Here is a 21,247-nt window from a genome sequence, read left to right as displayed (position 1 = left end):
GTCCAAAGTGTGTTCTCCTCTCGTAGCAAAGTCCACAAACTGGACAAATTTAGGAAGCACAGTCTTTAGGCACGCTTTGTTAAAGTCGCCGGCGACAATAAAAACCCCATTCGGGTGGGCAAGCTGTTGTTTGTTTATGGTGTTGAGCAAGAGGCTGAGAGCCGTGCTAATGTTAGCATCCGGCGGTATATAAACAGCTATCACAATAACTACTGTAAACTCCCTCGGGATGTAAAAAGGTCTGCACCTCCACCAGAACCTCCAAATCAGGAGAACAGTGTGTGTGAATGATCCTGCTGTTACAACACCACTCGTTATGCACGTAAACACATAGCTCCCCTCCTCTGCTTTTACCTGAGTTGCTGTTTCTGTCATGCCGGTGTAGCGTGCGGCCTGCTAACTCGACTGCAGCATCGGGAATCAGCGGGTGAAGCCACGTCTCCGTAATAAGAATAATGCTGCAGTTACGTGCAAAGCTTGTGTTGGCTATCTGTAGCTCCAATTCGTCCAGTTTGTGGGTGATGGATCTGGCGTTCGATAGGAAAAGGCTCGGAAGTGCTGGCCGGTGTGGATGTTTGCGTAGCCTAGCGTCTGAGCCCGACCGGCATCCCCTCTTCTGCTTTCTTTCCCTCCGTCGCCTTCTACGCTTGCTGGGCGGGCAGACCATCCATGGTGACCCTGGCGGTCTCGCTATCTCCACCAGGATGTTGTGTGTTCGCTGATAGTCGCCAGAAACAGACAAACTATATATATATTTTTTTTGATCTTTAAGTTTATTGACTTTTATATTACAGAACAAGCAAAGAATAATAGTACAGTTAACATGAGATTTATATTAAAGAACATAGTCCCCAAAATAAACAAATATAAATTAAAAGGAACAACGGTGTAGCCCAGATGAAAAATATCATACTTATTCTCTTTCTATTAACTGTCCACATCAACAAGCGTCGTATTTCCTATGACCATTGAATGCACCTCTCAGTTCACCCCACGTGAGGGCACCTAGCTCAGCAACCAATCAGAGCCTACCCAGGCCGCATTGACCCTGTCAGCCAGGAAGTGAGGTGAAGGTGCATGATGCTCCCGGGTTTTTTCTCATCTCAGCAAGAGGAGTGGAGGCATCTGCTACTCAAACCGAGAAATCCACAGACAAAAGAGAGGAAAACTCAGGATTGAGAGGAAGGAAAGCCAGCCTACTTACCTGCTGGAAGTCCGGAGTCGAGTGGCTGGATAAAGGAGAGAGGCAACGTCGGTAAGACGAGTGTTATTCTGATGGAAAAAACTTGTAGAGACTTACCGTCGCGATCATGCTAATGCTAGCTCGGTGTCTCACAGGCTAACCACTCACCTTTCATCCGGAGAGCTGCTGCAATTCCAACGCCAGTGTGTGTTGGGCTTTTGTGAAACAGAGCAACGGTGAGCAACATGTTCTTAGCTGCTCTAAAGCTAATTTTTGTCAGTTCACTGTGAGTTTAAAGTAATCTAGAGGGTAATTTTTAGTGCATTTCTCTCTCACAAATAGGCCTATAGCGTGGAGAAATTAAGCACACTGCTTTAATGCCTCTGAACTGAACTCATATGTATATTTTGTTGCTTATTTGCACATAGTTCTGAATTTGTTATGGTGTATTGTATTTTGAGTGTCAATGGTTACTTACCATAAGTATTGTTTAATTAATGTTTACATGAATAGAGAAATATTTGAGCAACTTAGATGTTTAGTTCTCATATTTGATATGCTTGAAAATTGAATGTTGTACAACAGAACTGTGAGATTTGATAAGATTTAAGATGTTGATGCAATGAATATGAGGTGATGCAATATTTTGATTTTGTATTTTAACCTTAAACAATGCATCTGAAACAGACTGATTAGAATGTACATTTTATGACCTGGATTATAGGTCAGGTTTTTTGGAGAGGACGGAAAAGTCCAAGGACCAGGACGATATTCTGGTTGTGATAGATGGCGAGCCAACCACTTTGAGGACGATCTACCCCAAAGAAGATACACACCACACACTCATACATTCCAGTTACATTCACAAGGACCTTTGAAGTTGGCTATCGCCAGCTTAACTCTAAATTCTTAAAGGGCCCCAACGAGTACTTTTATTTTGTTGAGTGTGCACACTATTTATTTTATTTTATACTTTATCTGTACAAATTGGACAAATACCTGTCATACTTTGTAACAATACAAGAGTGGCTACTCAAAAGTTAACATTGTGTCCAGGTCATTATTGCTGCTCAACACTTTGGCTCCATACGAATTTGGTGTCTTCTGATTCTGGCCAGGGTCTTATTACGAGCCCAAGTAATTATTGCGCTGTAATTCACCTTTATACCTTAAAGTTGGTTACAACAACAATAATAATAATAATAAAAATAAATAAATAATAAAATAAAACAAAACCGATGCACAGCATGGGTAAGACAAACAGGACGCGAACGAAAAATAAAAACAACAAAAACAAAGAAACGGTCAACAAAGAAAACAACAGCAAAAAAACAACAACAAAAAAAACAAACAAAAAAAACCAAAAAACAAACAAAAAGAAAACCACACACACACAAAGAAACCCAAAACTCAGCACCAAGTATCACCCTCTAAATTAATTCCCTTCATAATGTCTCAGAAACTCAGTTAAAGGTAACCATATTTCTTCAAAATCTGCTCCCTTTCCTCTGACAATATAAGTAAGTCGTTCCAATACAATACATGATGCCATCTCCTTCACCCACATATGACTTGAGGGTACATCCACTTTCTTCCAGTACAAAGATATTAAGCGCCTAGCTTGCAGGAGAGACAAACTATATTTAAAACCTAGGTCAATTAGGTTCTGGCGACTATAAGAGATGGCGGCGTTGCAAACATTCAAAAATATCCACATTAAAAGTAAAAACGAGCACCAAACTGGAGAGCTAAGAGCCGCTGCACCCGTGCGCGCCGCCAGTAGTGTGTGTGAGAGCGTTTCAGTAGTGTGTGTGAGAGCGTTTCAGTAATAATGTCCCTTACGGCACCTCATAGAATGTTGGTACTCAATATTCTGTGCACGGAATGTTCATGCATCGTGTGGAATGTTTGTACCCAACATTCTGTGCACAGAATGTTCAGGTGAAATGTTGGTACCCAACATTCTGTGCGTGGAATGTTCATGCAGAATGTTCGTATCCAACAAACTGTAAAAGGAATGATCAGGCGAAATGTTCATACCCAACAATCTGTGCACAAATTTTTTTTCTGTGGAATGTTTGTACCCAACAATCTGTGCTCATAATGTTCATGTGGAATGTTGTCACTGAACATTCTGTACAAGGAATATTCATGTGGAATGTTCGTAACCAACATTCTGTGAACAGAAGATTTTTGCAAAATGTTCTTACCCAACATTCTGTGCACAGAATGTTTGTGCGGAATGTTTGTACTCAACATTCTGTCCATGGAATGTTCAGTCTGAATATTCGTACCCATCATTTGTCCACAGAATATTCATGCGGAATTTTGGTACTCAATATTCTGTGCACGCAATGTTCACACAGAATGTTTGTAACCAACATTCTGTGCACAGAATGTTGTATGCACAAAATGTTCGAACCCAACATTATGTGCACACAATGTTCATGGGGAATGTTCGTACCCAAGATTCTGTGCACAGAATACTCATGCAACATGTTGTTACCAGTGTTGGGTAAGTTACTTTAAAATAGTAACTTAGTTACATTACTAGTTACTTCTCTCAAAAGTAACTCAGTTACTTCAAGTTACTCGTTACTTTCAAAGTAACTAGTTACTAGGGAAAGTAACTTTGGTTTTACTCAGAATTCTCTTCTTAATGTGTTGCTTCCATAACTTTGCCAGTCTTCTAGCTTGCTTACTTGCTACAAGTGCACTGTGCCACCTACCAATAGAAAGGAAAAGATAATATGCATATTTCCACGAGAGAAACCCCACACCTGGACCGTCAATGACTGCTGAAATTATTCTAGTCTACGTCACAGCATCATGTGTGCCTTTTACATCCAACACAAAAACTGCAGTCGTGGTGCTTTCGATTGTACTCAGAACTCGAATTCTGCCTTCTGAATAGGAAGATGTAGGCAACACCAGACTGCAGATGAGCTGCATACATGGCTGGACTGGGACAGAAAATTGGCCTGGGCATTTTGACTAGAGACTGGCCCACCATTATAGGAAAAATCATAAAGCCTTTGAATGAAAATAAACACTGTTGTGACAGTGATGTACACTGATTGGATTGTATATATGCATCAATCTATCAATCGTTTGTTGTAAGATTCAGATAATTATTTTTTAAAAGCTAGACATTTTAAATGAGAATAAGAAAGAAAAGTATTTCTTTGTGCCCACCTCTCCCTGTTAATGTCCTACCTGGCCCCCCTGGCAAAACTTTGCTAGATCCGCACCTGCACAGTTACCAGCTGTCAGCTACCTAAAAAAAAGATCCTGGGGTTATTTGTCTCTCAGAAACAGTTCATAACTTCCCTTCAACTCATTCATGTCACCTAAAAGGTAAACCTGTTTCTCCATCACCTGTTCAGCTCTGATGATTCAGCAAGGACATCTCCTGGTTTCATCTTCATGTTTCCCTATCACCAGATAACCAAACCGATATCATGACCAGCAGCTTTTTTGCAGCTGTGGCTCCAGCAAACATCAGCTGATACTAGAAATTAATATTAAATAAATTTTAACAACAGCTGATCAAGCTTAAACGTGCTGTTGTTGTTTAGCGCGACATCCGCTGGTTTCCTCTTTCGGCGCAAAGTGGGCGATAAACAAACAAAAGAGCCGATCAGCTGATCATTGATCAGTTTTCATGATTGAAGTAGAAACGGGAGAGGGAGGGGGGAGAATGAAAGAAGAAGAGGCAGCTGTGCAGCAAAGACACTGAATAACTCTAGCTTTGTGCCTTTTTCATCGTAGCTGAATTACGGGACAAACTGTTCCTTTTCACCTCAATAAGAAACGTGTAATATTTTCTCTGAATACCAGACGGGACTGTTGGCAACTCTAATAACTTATGAACAAAATAAAGTTCAACATCAGTAACATCATAGCACCCACCCAGCTGTATAGAAACTCCGTCATGCTAGCTAGTACGCAGTACGGAAAAAGTCAGAATAACGAAAATAAACTCCACCTAAACATGGTTTATATCTGACCCAGATAAACTGCAGGTCATAACTTCTTACCTGAAGTTCAGTTCACCTGACGCTCCGACCGGCGGCCGCCTCGGGTCTCTTTTCCTTCTGCGTCCCCTTTCCCTCATCCACCTGCTGGCCTCCACCATTTGCTAATGTTACTGAATCTGTGGAAGCTCCGCGATAGCCACCACACGAAGTAACGAGTAACGAGCCTATCTAAATCCCAGTAACGACTAACGCGTTCCTAATTTTGGCATAATAACTAGTTACCGTGCTCGTTACCACAATAATAATCAGAATCAGAATCAGAATGGGTTTATTGCCAGATGTTGAGGTTTACGACATTAGGAAATTGCTGCGGTGCTTCAGTGCAGACAATAAGAATTAAAGTGCTATGTAGAAAGAAAGATATTTGCATGAGATATACATGAGATATATACATGAGAATAAGAATTATGAGTGCTACGTAGAAAGATATATACATGAGTGCAGGTGGTAACGTAGTTACTGTAATGCGTTACTTAATAACGCGTTAGTCCCAACACTGGTTGTTGCCCAACATTCTGTGCATGTAATGTTTGTATGCGATGTTTGTACCTCACATTCTGTGCACAGAGTATTCATGCAGAATGTTGGTACTAAATATTCTGAGCACGCATTGTTCATGCAAAGTGTTCGTATCCAACATTCTTTGCACAGAGTGTTTATGCGGAATGTTGGTACCCAACAACATTCTGTTGAGCATGGCATTATTGTGTGGAATGTTTGTACCAAACATTGTCATGGTTCTGGGTCGTGCGACCCAGTGTTTTGTCTTTAACCTATTTTGATGATTATCGTTTATTGTTTGTTTAGGTTCACTAGGTAGTCCAGCCAGTTGTATTTATTACCCTTGTATTAAGTCTCCCTTGCCCTTCGTGTGTTTATGTCTGTGTGTCTTGTATTGTCAAGTTCATGCTGTCAGTTATGTCATCTCCCCTGTACTACGTCTCCCCGGTCCATGTGTCATGCCTAATCTCCATGTTTCCTGTTTTACTTTGAAAGCCTGTATTCACTATCAGTGTATTTAGTTTCACTCCTCCTGCCCTGTTGTTAGGTTCATGTGTGTCAGCTGTGTTCCCATGTGTGGCCACTTCCCCTGATCTTCCCTCATGTGTATTTAGTCTCTGTGTTTCATACAGTCTGTTTCGCGTCGTCTGTGTTCCTACCCTCCATGTCCTCCCGGTCAGTCTGTACAACATTGTCATGGTTTTCTGAGTCTCCTTAGTTTATCAGTACCTGTTTCCCAGTTTAGTTTAGGTTCAGTTTAATCACGATGTTTCTGCTTTGTGTTGAGACCTGTCATCAGCCACAATAAAGGCTCACTTTCAGTTGAAGTTTACTCCGGTCCACTCTCTTGTGTTTGCATCTGGGTCCACCACACACACCCCCGCACGGTCTGTCCCCTCAGATCGTGACAAACATTCTGTGCACAGAATCTGGTACCCAACATTCTGTGCAAGGAATGTTTGTCTGGATTGTTTGTACCCAACATTCTGTGCACATAATGTTCATGCGGAATGTTCCTAACCAACATTCTGTGCATGGAATATTTGTGTGGAATGTTTGTGCCCAACGTTCTTTGCATAGAATGTTCATGTGGAATGTTTGTTCCCAATATTCTGTGGACAGAATATTCAAGCGAAATGTTCATAACCAACATTCTCTGCACAGAAATTTCAGGCGGGATGTTGATGCCCAACATTCTGTACACGGAATGTTCATGCAGAATGTTCATACCCAACATGCACGGAAGGTTCGTGAGCAATATTCTGTAGAAAGTATGTTCGCACAGAATTTTCAGGCAGCATGTTCGTACCCAACATTCTTTGCACAAAATGTTTCGGCAGAATGTTCGTACCCAACATTCTTTGTACATGCACACATGTACATGTTTTTGAGGGGGTTTATTGTTACAATCAGCTCACGGGCTGCAGTAAAAGAATGGAGTCATGCTGCCAACTGAGTATGGATTAACAAGGATTTATTATACTGAGCTAAAAGCATGCTGTGTATCAGTGGTGTCAAACAGTGCATGGTTGGGTTGGCAGATGTTTGGGGCTTGTTGTATGTGTAAAACTAAACTAAAATGACCATGCAAATAGGAGAAGTGTACAAGGTGATGTGGCACCATCACAAGAGGAGATCAGAACAACAGTAGCAGTGGAGGGCAAATCCATGAAAGGTGGGATTTAAACAGAACACTGGCCAAGTATACTGCATTTCTTGCAATTTCCCTCATCTCCACATTAGATACTCCTGCAAAACAATGCACAAAACCACCACAAGAAGCTCTTGGGTCGTAAGAGGCATAAATTCCATTACCAAAACAGCATTAAAGTTATTTTAGTGCATATGGAGACATTTTTTTCCTGGAAAATCTGGATATTGATTCATTTTTCTACACAAATATTTACTAAGGTACCAACTATGAAGCGCCTTGAGGCGACTTATGTTGTGATTTGGCGCTATATAAATAAAATTGAATTGAATTGAACTGCAATTTGGTCATTAATATCAGCAGAAATGTTTATTGCAAAACACATGGCTACACATACGAATGCCGATTTAAGCGAGCGGCACATGGTCTGTTGAATTCAGAGGCTCTGAAGGTTTTTGACGGTTATCAGCCATTCCTGGAGTCTGTTACAGGAAAACAATTTCTTGGCAGATAAGTTTTGGACCATGCTTCTGCACTAAGCTGAACTTCGAGGTCGGTTTCCCACCGAATCCTGGCCTTATCAGTGGTTACAAAATTCAAAGACAATAATTTCCCATAACAAAGAGAGAAATTTCTTTTTTGTGATTATTTCCTCATTAAATTTAAGAAGAAAGCTTTCAATAGGATTCAAAACGGGTTGATTGTCTGGAAATTTAAGGGAATTTACAAAATGCCTTACTTGTAGGAACCCAAAGAAGTGTTTCTGTGGTAAATTATATTTAATTTGAACTTGATTAAAGGCCATAAAACTACCCCTTTCAAACAGATCGCAAATAAATCTTATATTTTTAGAACACCAATCATCAAATATACTAATGCTAATACCTGCGAGGAAAGCTTTATTCCTAATTAGAGGTTGTAGTGCACTAAAAAAAACCTCTTCTTCCGACGTGAGCAGCAATATTATGCCAAACCTTAAGTGTAGGCATCAAAATGAAATTATCTGTGACACCAAGAGGAAGGTCAGCCAGATCAATAGATAAAAGACTAAGAGGCGAAAGAGGGTCACAGCACCAAGTATCTACCAGTGGCTTCCCTTGGTATAGACAGGAATGTAACCACCCTGAGATTATTTGTGCATGGCAAGCCCAGAAATAATATAAAAGGTTAGGAAGTGCCTGCCCCCCCCTCATCTGTAGGTAGTTGTAAAATCTGTTTCTTTAGTCTAGATTTCTTCCCATGCCATATAAATTTAGAAAGATATCCCTCAATCTCTGAGAATGTTTTTCTGTTGATCCTGAGAGCCAACATTTGTATGGGATATAATATTCTGGGTAAAACATTCATTTTGATTAAACTTATTCTACCCATCCAAGATAGGGGGCGGTCAAACCACCTATTGAGGTCATTTTTGATTGAGGCCACAATTGGTTTAAAGTTCAACTTGTACCGGTACAACTCTGTTGTGTCTGCGGACACCCTAATACCTAAATATGTAAAACCAGTGGTCGACCACCTGAAAGGAAAATTAGGAGGAGTGTCCCACTTCCCCCCATCACCTGGTGGCAAAGTTTCATATTTATCATAATTTATTTTATACCCTGAAAAAAGGCCAAATTGATTAATGACATGTGTCACTGCAGGAATAGATGTTTCTGGCTTAGTGAAAAAGAGCAACACGTCATCTGCGTAAAGGGAAATTCTGTATTCAGTATTCAACAAGGTTACCCTATAGATCTCAGGGTGAGTTCTTACAGCCTCTGCCAGTGGCTCCAATGCAAGTGCAAACAGCAGGGAAGAAAGGGGGCATCCCTGACGCGTTCCTCTACCCAGTGGAAAAACATCTGAGACCGAGCCGTTAACCAATACCCTTGCAGCTGGGGCCCCATACAACAGTTTGACCCACTTGACAAATTCAGATCCCAAACCAAATCTTTCAAAAACATCAAATAGATACTCCAACTCCACCCAATCAAATGCTTTCTCAGGATCCAATGAAATTGCAAGAGCCCTATAATTGGTGTTCTGAGAGAACTGCACAACATTTATGAGTCAGCGTACATTGGAGCGGGAGTATCTATTCTTGACAAAACCCGTTTGGTCAGGCTTTATCAGAACAGGCAGAACCTCCTCCAATCGTCTAGATAAAATTTTGGACAGAAACTTGCAATCTACACCAAGTAAACATATACAGTAGGTCTGTAAGATGTACACAGATCTGCAGGTTTATCCTTCTTTAACATCAGGGATATATGGGCAAGGTTTAAGGTGGGTGGAAGTGTGCCCCTCTCAAGAGATTCTACATACATTTTTAATAAAGGACCCACCATGTGTTTGGCCATTTTTTTATAAAACTCTGGCCCAAACCCATCAGGGCCTGGAGCTTTCCCACTCTGTAAGGATTTGATTACATCTAAGATCTCCTGCGCCCTAGTAGGACTGCAAAGATCTAATCGACTTTCCTCTGATAGTATAGGGAGATTAACATTATCAAGAAACAATTTCCTACCGTCTACAGTATTTTGACACTCAGGGGGATATAAGTCCTGATAGAACTCTTTCATTATTTTGCTGATAAGTTTAGCCTCGAATTGTAAAACACCTTTCTTATGTTTTAAAGAGGGTATTGCATAAGAGCCCTTTTTCCCCTGGGCAAGTCGGGCAAGTAAGCGTCCAGGTTTGTTGCCCGATTCAAATAATCTATGCTTTGCATAGAATATTGCAGTTCTCGCTTTCTGAGTTAGTAGTTGGTCCAGGGCTGATCTGGCTGCATCCAGTTTTTTAAGCACAGAAACAGACGAGGATTTCTTAAACTCCCTCTCCAAGTTAGTAATGTCGCGTTCAAGTACTAACTGTTTGGTTAAGGTGCTCTTCTTTTTCGCTGAGGTGAAAGCGATAATAGAGCCCCTGAGAAATGCCTTACCCACCTCCCATAGAGTAGAAGCACTAACCCCCGGTAATTCATTTGTAGAAAGAAAAAGTTCCCACTGATTTTCTAAATATTTTACAAATTCAGGGTCACTAAGGGGAGCTGGGTTTAGCCGCCAGTGTCTAGACAAGGGATCATAATAAGGTGGTAATAACTCCATTGAGACTGAAGAGTGGTCTGAGAAAGCGCATGTGTTGATCAGACAACCCCGAGTTCTGTCAAGGACAGATCTAGAAACAAACATGTAATCAATTCTGGAAAAAGAAAAATGGGGGCGTGAGAAAAATATAAAGTCTTTCACATGTGGATTACAAACTCTTCAGGCATCAAAAAGACCAAGATCTGAACAGAAGTCCATTGTAACCTTTGCCATTTTTGAAGGTGGTTGAGATTTTGGTGGATTATAATCAGTGTCAGGACTCAAACCACAGTTAAAATCCCCACCAATTATTACGTGATTCGGACACACAGAGGAGGTTTTTGCCAGAAGGTTTGAATAAAACAATCTATCAAAAGTATTTGGTGCATAAACACTTCTAATAAAATCGGGTTACTGTCAGTTGTGAAACAAAATTAAAGACCGAGTAAACAATTAGTACTGTATACTAGATATTGGCCCTAAAGCCACTTTAGGTACAAAAAAATGAACAAATCTCTATTTTCCCTTTAAACGGTCTCTTTTCCCTCAAGCTGCATTAAACACAGTGGACTTACTGGCATGCTGAACCAATGTCATGTTCTAGGTTAAATCCAACAGTGCCACAGTTTGTAGGGGACAAGTATCAGTTGTCTTTTAATCCAGCGCATTGATGAAACTTTGAGCATCTTTAGGCGAATGAAACTTGTGTTCAGTGCCATTGTGATTCAACACGAGCGTCGCTGAGTAGCGCATTCTGAAGCGGATGCCCTTGTCAATTAAGGCATGACAAGAAGCATTAAATCCCCGTCGTTTCTCACGGATCGCGTAGGAAAAATCCTGGTGTATAAAGATCCGCTGTCCGTCGTAGTGAAGTTCTGGGGCCGCTCTCACTACTGCCATGATCCGCTGTTTGTCTCTGGAGTTGTGGAGCTTACTAATCACCGGCCTGGGGTGAGCACCCCGCGGGCCACAGCCCCAGTGTGCACGGCCAATTTTAATGCGGGCTTTACCTGTGGAGCTGTTCCCCAGCCCAAGCGTAGCAGGCAGCCAGGCTTCAAAAACTGAATAGGACTCTCACCCTCCGCGCCTTCTTTCAGATTATTAATGCGGATGTTGTCACACCTGCTGCCGTTCTCTAAATCATCCAAGCTTTTGCCATGATCTTAATCTTCTCCTCAGCTTCAGCCAGTCTTCCCGCGAGGTCAGTCACCCCGTCTTCCACATCTGAGATTCTCTGCTCTGCCTCCGTGACGCGTTTGGAGACGTTTTCCAGCGAGGATGAAATTTTCTCCAGTGTCCCAGACAGTGTAGACCAGCGGTCCCCAACCCCCGGGCCTCGTACCGGTACCGATCCGTGAGTCGTTTGGTACCGGGCCACGAGAGTTGAGGCTCAGGTATGAAATGTATGGTTTTCAGGGTTTTTATTGGTTTTCAGCGTTATTTTGTTATCGTTTTTATCGTTAACTTGGTTTTCCTGGGTCTTTTCATGTGTGTTATGAATAAATCTTCTTTTTTTTCGGTACCGGTACTAGTTTTATTTTGTTGTATTTATCCGCGACACCTTAAAGGCCAGTCCGTGAAAATATTGTCGGGCATAAACCGGTCCGTGGCGCAAAAAAGGTTGGGGACCACTGGTGTAGACAGTTTTTGGTCAATTACCTCACTGATGCTATTAGTCACTTCACGGATGAGAGCTGCGGTGTCCACCGGGGGCGAGGGCTGGTCGCCCACTGCTACTAGCATGTCAGTTTGGCTAGCACTGTTCGTCATGGCGGCCGTCATCTGTCGAGTCTGTATCTTCGTCTGTTTCGACATTACTTGTCATCCAAAAGCGTATTTAGGGCTGTTGCGTATTCCCAAAACTCTCAGTCAATAGTTTAGATGAAAATATAGACAGTAGCACGCATTACACTGTAATAAATACAGGTGGGAGTGGGAACATAGTGAAAGCAAGTCTTCTAGCCAACCATCTTCACCGGAAGTCCACAGTCTCATTTCTAATCCCTGCATTTGGATAAATACTGTATCTGTTTTTCTCTAATACTCACACACTGATGTTCAAATTCAAATTTTATTTGTCACGTACACAGTCATACACAGTACGATATGTAGTGAAATGCTTGGACAACTGCTCGTGACCTAAAGAAAACAAAAAAGGAAAAGGCTATGAATAAGATAGGAAATAAATATGAAAAATTAAAAAGGGTAAATTTAACTAGGAAGGAATAAAATATAAATTAAGGTTAAAAATGAAATAACTGTACAACACAAATTAGAATGAAGGGTAAATTTAACTGGGAAAGAATAAGATAAAATATATAAATTAAAGTTGAAAATAAAATAACTGTACAACAAAATACACAATATAGAACTATATAAGAATGTATGAAGAAATATAAATAAATATATACACAATAACAGCAGCTGTACAAGTATTAACTGGAAATGAAGAATATAATGTCCTGTGTTGTGCAATCCACATTATGTCTTGTGCAGTGCAAATATGCTTAAAGTGATTTAAGTGATGAAGTGAAATACAATGTCCAGAATGTCCAGTGTGTGTGTAAGAACTAGATGTGTGGGTCAGTACTGTGTGGTGGTGTGATTGAGAGACCGTATCGCCTGCGGGAAGAAGCTCCTCCTCAGTCTCTCTGTGTTGGTCTTCAGGGAGCGGAATCGCTTTCCTGACCTCAACAGAGAGAACAGTCTGTTGTTGGGATGGCTGAGGTCCTTCACGATCTTCCTGGTCTTGGTCCAGCACTGCCTGCTGTAGATTGAGTGCAGGTCAGGGAGCTCGGAGCGGATGGTGCGCTCAGCTGATCGCACAACCCTCTGTAGAGGGTTACAACACAGTAAATCGCTTGCTTTCATATTCATAAAAACACCCAATTACTGCTCTGTGTATTTGGTAGTCTGCTAGCCATTTTTTTGTTGTTGTTGTTATTGGGATGAGTAGTGCAGATCATTGTGCATCCCGTAGGAAAAGCTAAATCCCTGTCTTCATTTTTCTTGAATGTTATATTCTAGGACACCACTAGTAATTTACCTCACATTAACCAAACATCTTTCATGAAGCTCGGCAGATGAGCCACCTTTTGAAACTGTATGTGAAATATCACAAGCACGCAGATGCCAGGGACGCACAATTACTTGCAGCTCCTCGTACACAGAAGATTTGAATACTGCACATTGAAATTCAGCTTACAAGGATAGTGACCGGTGTCATGAGACATTGTTTTTTTTTTTCTGGTACAATGGCACAATATTTGCTTTTACAGAGTTTTCATTCTGTTTTTAATTACATGTTTCTATTATATAGTGAACTTTCACAGAGATTGCATCATTTCATAAGTTTAAAATGCTTTTATTGCAAATACATAAAAGTGGTGCCTCGGCCAAAACCTTTGGCCAACAACTTCAATTACACCCCAGAGAAGTTGATCCTGCAGCCTTTGCTGTATTAGGGACTGCAGGTACTGTCTGAGTGTGGCCACTGTAACAAATTATTTGAGAAATTATATTTCAATTTTTATAACAGACGAAATGTCCAAAGTCAAATACTTGAACAAATTCAGTTCCTTAATAGGTCTACGGTAATGATTTCTTATTCTAAATTATAGCAATTTGCACACTTCAGTAATAACGTTTCATTCAGAATGGTTACAAATTGTGAGGTTCAAAGTCAACTGCAAGACATTGTTATAAAGTGACAAACCAAGACTAAGAGCAACAGTAATTGCGAACTACAATATATTTAAGGAATAATGCTTGATGGGTTTTTGCCTGTATTTAGCTTTTGTCCAGGTTTATGCCAATTGCCTCACGTTGACTAATTCTTATGGGGATTATATCACAGACTGCTGTAGAAACTTTTTTACACAGAAATGCATACCTTATGTAGCTCATACAACAAGTCACACTGAATATCAGCTAAAAGAAATCTACTTATGTTCTTATGTTTGAAATCATCTAACGTGAATGTCTACCCTCATTTTCACGTCTTTCCTTTTTTGTTACATTACTCCATGGCATCTTGCTGCTTTGAAATCCTGGGGTGAGAAAAAAAAAACACCTTTGATGTTGCATTGCAAAACTTCAAAGCAGAGCGCTGCTGTAATTGACCTTGAAATAATTAGGCACTGAATTGTTGATCCCGACATCAGTTTTTACAGTGTAAAGTACTGTTGCTGTTCGGCTGTTTGATTGCACAGATAGGTAGGTAGATAGATAGATAGATAGGTAGGTAGGTAGGTAGGTAGGTAGGTAGGTAGGTAGGTAGGTAGATAGATAGATATTCACAGATACACACTGATAATAACACAATATGGACATATGTATATTTTTATATAGAATCAGCAAAACTCTCTGAGAGCGCTGCTCCTATTGAAGTGGCCTCAGTGTCACTAATGAACCTTCGGGCACAGGGACAGGAATTCCGGCCAAAGACGTTATAAGTGTGTGGGTGGCTCATGCGTGGCCACAAGTAGCACACACAGATTTGTGTGTTTGTGTGAGTGAGAGCAGTATCTTGTGTGGCCAGTGGGGTTGTGGAAGCTGCAAGCCAGCGATAGCACTGGCCTCTGTTGTGCTCCAGCTAATCTACTGAACTGCAAGGCATGGGAGGGAAGTGGTGGGGGGGTCAAGGAGAGGTCTCGTCCTTTCAGGAAGCTCAGCCCAGCAGTCTGAAGCAGACTCCCTGGGTTTGTGCACTCCTTCTCCTTTCCCCCGACTAATGTGGAACAAAACACAGGTGATATGATCCTGGGAAGCCAGCCCTGTTGTGTTTCACACTACCAGTGTGCCACCTTAGATAAGGGAATAGGGAAAAGTTAGAGCTGTGTTCAGTCCTGCCATAGTAGCTGCAGCAAAGCATTTAAGCTCATACAATGATCATTAAGCCAAGGTTGAAATCAGTCAAGGACCTCTACTTCTGCCCACTCCCTGCTATGTCTGCTGTGCCCCACAGGAGTAGAGTTCAGTGATTAAAATGTCTGTAATTACTCCACCTGTGTGCACATAGTTGCATGTCTGCGTGTGAGCACGTGTGAGTGTTCGGGAAAGTGTGTTTATAAGAGTCTGTCCATGATAGCGTTGTTAGCAGAAGGACACCTTCAATGTAGCCCCTGCGGGGAGAGAGTTGTGTAAGTGCTCCCTGTGTGAAAAGTGTTAGATAATTTGACTCAAGGCACTGGCACACAGAGAGGTGTGTAAGCAGTTTGTCAGCAGCCAAGTATTTCCAACGCCTCTATGTGTGTTCATGTGTATGTGCTGGATTTGACCAATCGGCCGCAAGATTAAAATCATTGACAGGTAAAAGCTTGTAGCACTGATCATGTTGTTGCAGTGCAATGCTCTGCTGGCAAGCCTTCGGTCTTGGTATTCATGTGGAAGCTGCTTTGACAAATACCACAAGCCTAATTATTGCCGTAGATCAAGCAGCACCCCACCCCATAATGCACCCTACCACACTGCAAAAATTGCTCAGAGATAACTCACAGAACACATCTGCCAACCTCTTTATGGGGCCTCATTTAAAGTCTACATATGCACAGTAGCTGAAATGGCATGTGCCAAAAAAAGAAATCAAGACTTTTAGAATCATGCCTACAGCACAAGCACACCTACAAGAAATATTCCAATAATAAATCACAGTGCAAATATAAATGTCCTCCCATCGCCCACCTTCAACGTTAAAGTATAAATACAAAGAATTTTTCTCCGTAGAAATCAGGTACTTGAGCTTTTTTTCTATCAATTTATCCTGTGAATGAGACATGGAGCAATTACGTGGCAGATCTAAATTTTACTGGCTTCAATTCACCACCTTACCACCTGTGTCACCGGCTTCCCACGTCTCCAAAATGTTCATGCACCTGCATGAGAGTTTCTGTACAAGTGCATCTCTTAAATGGTCTCAAGTTATTGCGCTGAATGCCCTTAGGACAGTTTGGTGCTGAAGCCTCTCTGAGAGCTGACAAAGTGGCAAGAGACAGACAAAGGCCTTGATTGAAGTGGCAGAGCCGATGCAAACACAAACACATTGTGAACGAAAAGTATTGTTTCAAAACTGCTCGCTTATGTCAGGGTGCATTAAGATGGTAGTCTGCACGCACAGCTTGGTTCTTTTGTCTGCTGAAATTACCCGCCAGCTTGGTGTGTGTGTGTGTGTGTGTGTGTGTGTGTGTGTGTGTGTGTGTGTGTGTGTGTGTGTGTGTGTGTGTGTGTGTGTGAGAGAGTCGATGGTGATGAGGTGGCCTCAGTGCAACCTAGTTATAAAACCAGTGGCGGTACAGTGTGACTATGTACCTGCCTATTATTGTTTCATCCTCGCTGCTTTCATCCTGCAGTACATTTACATGTGCATGTGACCATGTCTTGTCAAAAAAAGAACAGCTGTCTGCAGTCTTCTAATGTAAAGCCGAAAAGCTGTAGCCGTCCAATCGCATGTATTAAACATTTTCCCCATTTGTTGAAAAGGGATTAAAATACTACCTGTGAGTGTGGAAGTGCTGAAGAGATTGGAATTTTGCTGAATGTATTTATATCTTTAAACAAATGACAGGCATCTTATTTATGTAAAATATTTGAAATGTATATGTGTAACCTGGTCATAAATTACATATTGTTATAATTATACAAAACATGTGGTACGTGTGTGCTGTGTATGTGTATAGGCACAGTTAACGCTAGTATGAACAGATAAATCTTGCTAGCTTGGAAGCTGTAGTGGTCTGAGCTAACTCTCATCCCATTTCTATTTGGTTATAGGCAGTGTTGGGAAGGTTACTTGTAAATGTATTCCACTACAGATTACAGAATGAGTAGTAATACGATGGCACCTATCCAAGATGGCGGCCAACTGAACGATGGCACCTATCCAAGATGGCGGCCAACCAAACCGGTTTGAGAACCGGTTTGACCGGTTTCGTGCGTGTGCGCATGCGCGTTCAGTAATTCGATGGCACTAGTCCAAGATGGCGGCCAGCCAAACCGATTTGACCAGTTTCGTGTGTGTGTGTGCGCATGCGTGTTCAGGTGTTCTTACCCTCTGGGCGGGAACGACTCCTCCTAGTGGGATGTGCTAGGTTGTATGGGTATAAAAGCGATCCTTTCACATTCTAAGAGCATCACCGCCACGGTCTGAGGAGCACCGACACATCGCGCTAAGGATCCCCGACGCATCGACCTAGAGCACCGACACATTGCGCTAAGGATCCCCGACGCATCGACCTAGAGCACCGACACATTGCGCTAAGGATCCCCGACGCATCGACCTAGAGCACCGACACATTGCGCTAAGGATCCCCGACGCATCGACCTAGAGCACCGACACATCGCGCTCGCTAAGGATCCCCGACGCATCGACCTATGGAGCTCGGAATGACACCCAGCCAGGACATCGCCCATGCCATAGGCACTCTAGGTATGTCTTCAGGAGTATGCAGTCGGGGTCCTCAACGTAAAAAGCAACGCTGTGGAAACGCCGCAGATGGAACTGTATTCAAGTTAGAATATCGAGGCGTCGAAGGGTATGTGTATGCCATTAAATATACCGAAGGGACAGTTGTGCTTAGTGTAGATTGTGGTGAGGGATTGTTTTGGGGGGAAGCCCAAGTCATGTCTACTAAAAACTGGAAGCTCTTCCGCACCGTAGTGTGTGCGGACCTGGACAATGTGGGTTTCCCAGAGCTGCTGTATGTTTCCCAGTGGAACAGTGCATCAGGCCCTGAGCTTTACAGGGTTGAGGCTGATCGTTTCAATCGCAACCCCGACGACTTTATTTTTCTCAGTGTATGTGATGACAGGGATAGTCTTATTGCTTCCAGAGGGCTTGAAAACTGGAGGTTAAATCCATACCCTCTAAACCTCGAAGAGCGCACAAGATGGTTTAAGGACTTGTTTTTTATACAGTGGTGCGACTGGAGAGGTTTGTCGCGTCTGTTTAGCCAGATTGATGACGCGATCAAGAGGGACAGACTCAACACTGCGTACGAGAGTATTAGAAAGCGCCTTGTTTTTGACGATCTGGCGAGTTGTCCGAAGACTGGTTTGCCTGGTACCCTGTGTAAACCTAAAATCATAAGACCTTCCGACAGCTGAACAATAAACTGGTAGGTTTAATGTGCGGGTGTGTGGGGTTGAGTGTGTATCTATGTGACAAATTAAGAGCTTGTGGTTTTCATTTTACAGAGAATGACACGCCCTCGTGGGACCTGTTGGAGTCACCATCAACAGAGCTGCTAATCCCGACCCTCCAGACTCCACCACCCTCACCACAATGCTCGCAGGACCCCCTCATATCAGACCTGTGGGATGAAACTGTAATCGACATCAAACTCGCAACTCTCCACCTGTTAATGTTGGCTTTGAATGAGTTTATACAAGAGACATGTTACGGATGCCAAACAGGCCACCCCAGTCAGGTGCAACACAGCTGCTTGCAGGAATTGTCTGAGTATTTCTTCGACACCTACTATGATGATGTGATGATAAGGCTCCAGACTGAGCGATTCATCCCTGCCATCCGGCTGTTTGTACGCTCATCCACTGCAGATGGGTCTGGAACACAAATCCGCAGAGTTGCAGAACACATCATGTGTGAACTGAGATCAGAGCGATATATAGTATGCGCCATTAATGACAACATTGGGCACCTGCTAGATGCAAGTACTTGCGCCCGCCGTGTTAAACCAGCCATGCTCCGCATGATTGGAAACTACTGGGCTGGGTTACATCTGGTTTAATGTGGGGTGTCCAAGTATCCATTGTCTGTGATTGTGTCTTTGTGAAAATTAAATAAAAAGACTTGTTAACATCAACATCATAGTCATTTGTGGTTTGTAAATCATGGAAAGCACATTGCATAAAATATATCATGATCCAGCCCATCCTGCGGGGTTAGCCAGTTTAAATAAGCTACGTATAGCGGCAGGGGAGGCATCAGGTGTAACACCTCCACTATCTCAGGTCAAACATTATTTAGAACAAGACGACACCTACACACTCCATAAACCTGCGAGGATCCATTTCCCCAGAAATAGAGTATTGGTGACAGGGGTCGACAAACAGTTTCAAGCCGATCTGGTTGACATGTGTGAATATGTGACAGATAATGATAATGTGAGATATCTGCTAACATGTATAGATGTATTCTCAAAATACGCATGGGTTAGATGCCTAACAAACAAGACAGGGTCTGTTGTATCAGCTGCTTTTGAGGATATACTTAGTGAGGGTAGGATCCCTGTGAAACTACAAACAGATGAAGGCAAAGAGTTTTATAATGCAACCTTTAAACAGCTAATGAAGCGATATAATATCAAGCATTTCTCAACAGCTAGCGAGGTTAAATGCAGTATTGTCGAGAGATTCAATCGTAGCTTCAAGGGTAGAATGTGGAAGTACTTAACATCAGCCAACTCCCGGAGATATGTAGATATCATACCAGATCTCACACAAGCATATAACAATGCTTATCACAGATCTATCCAAATGGCTCCGGCAGAGGTGAATAAGGATAATGAGAAGTCGGTCTTCAACGCGCTGTACAAAACGAGGCCTCAGAGGGAACTGCGCTTTAAATTTAATATCGGTGACACTGTACGAATATCAAAACTGAGAGGAAAGTTTCGAAAAGGATACGAGCAGACCTACACCGATGAGATTTTCACAGTCAAGGAACGTATAGGGAGACAGCCCCCAGTGTACAGACTAGTGGATCTAGCAGGAGAGGTATTGAAAGGGTCATTTTATGAGCCTGAGATACAACGTGTGGTTGTTGATGAAAACAAAACATTTAAAATTGAAAACATATTGGCTAGAAAAAAAGTGGGTCGGAAAAAGCAGGTGCTAGTGAAATGGCTAGGATGGCCCAACAGCTTTAATTCGTGGATTCCAGAAAAAGACATCGTTGAGGCGTAATTAACTCAGATGGCGCAGCTCTACACACATTCATTCAACACTGAGCATAGACTGAGAAAGCATGAATAAAAAGAACAACAATGCAGGCTTCTATGTAAGCCTCTTCTCGAATGCTTCATCACATGTTTACCCGGGTAATAAGATATGTAATTTTAGAACAAAGCTAGCAAAACCTATTGTTTTGGATCAGCCATATGAGGTCGCTGTTATAGAGATACAGTACCCACGCATATGGCGGACTTTTCCACAATCAGATTCGGAAGTGGAAATTCATGACCCCGTCAAAGATGGAACCATAGCCATAACCATGATCGAACTGTCTGTGGGCCATTATGCATCTGTGGAACAGATAATAAAAGAATTTAATTTTAAATGTCAACAGCACCAAGCCACTGGAGACATTAAAATGCAGTACAACGCCGTTAGTAACCATGCCTGTGTTATGGGGCCTAGGGGGACTATTCTCACATTTAGAGGGAGACTGGCGGAAATCCTAGGATTCAAAACAGGAGAACCGTTTGCACTTCATTATAAAAACACATATGCCCCGCACCCCGCAGACATATACGGGGGAAAATATAACATCTTTATTTATGCAGATATCGTTGATTACCAGCTTGTGGGTGACGCCCACGCGAGGCTATTAAGAGCTATAAATATTACAGACGATGACCGCCGGTTGCCTATTCTACAATTTGACAGCCCACACTACACACCTGTGTCAAAGACATTAATCGACGACATAGAAATTGATTTGAAAGACGATCGAAATCAACACATACCCTTTTTATACGGCAAAGTGTTTGTCAAGTTACACTTCCGACCGATAACACAGCATTTTTGAAAAAAAAGGATGGCCGTCTACAACTCTGATGACTCAAAA

The 21,247-nt window shown here is 42.1% G+C and overlaps 1 protein-coding gene and 1 long non-coding RNA gene across 2 annotated transcripts; both read left to right on the top strand.

Annotated features, from left to right (window-relative positions):
• Positions 1-886: 886 nt before the first annotated feature.
• Positions 887-2,227, top strand: LOC145423643 (uncharacterized). Its single transcript, XR_013904701.1, has 2 exons — positions 887-1,419; positions 1,908-2,227. It is a non-coding gene; the product is annotated as an uncharacterized LOC145423643 (long non-coding RNA).
• A 15,481-nt stretch (positions 2,228-17,708) lies between these two features.
• On the top strand, positions 17,709-19,262 carry LOC113009389 (uncharacterized). The gene is made up of 2 exons (XM_026147659.2): positions 17,709-17,866; positions 18,634-19,262. Exons 1-2 carry the CDS (start codon positions 17,812-17,814, stop codon positions 19,185-19,187), a joined length of 609 nt encoding a protein of 202 aa, XP_026003444.1. The 5' UTR covers positions 17,709-17,811; the 3' UTR covers positions 19,188-19,262.
• The last annotated feature ends 1,985 nt before the right edge of the window (positions 19,263-21,247 follow it).

Source organism: Astatotilapia calliptera, chromosome 22 (genome assembly GCF_964374335.1).
Source record: "Astatotilapia calliptera chromosome 22, fAstCal68.1, whole genome shotgun sequence".
Lineage (NCBI taxonomy): Eukaryota > Metazoa > Chordata > Actinopteri > Cichliformes > Cichlidae > Astatotilapia > Astatotilapia calliptera.
Note: the sequence above shows the minus strand (reverse complement) of the source record. Positions and strands in the feature narration are given on the sequence as shown.

Bases quoted from the DNA above. Each gene is read 5' to 3' on its own strand.
- LOC113009389 (XM_026147659.2), top strand. From the start codon at position 17,812: ATGGAGCTCGGAATGACACCCAGCCAGGACATCGCCCATGCCATAGGC. The intron at 17,867-18,633 runs GTATGTCTTCAG...TTCATTTTACAG, and splicing joins CCATGCCATAGGCACTCTAG to AGAATGACACGCCCTCGTGG.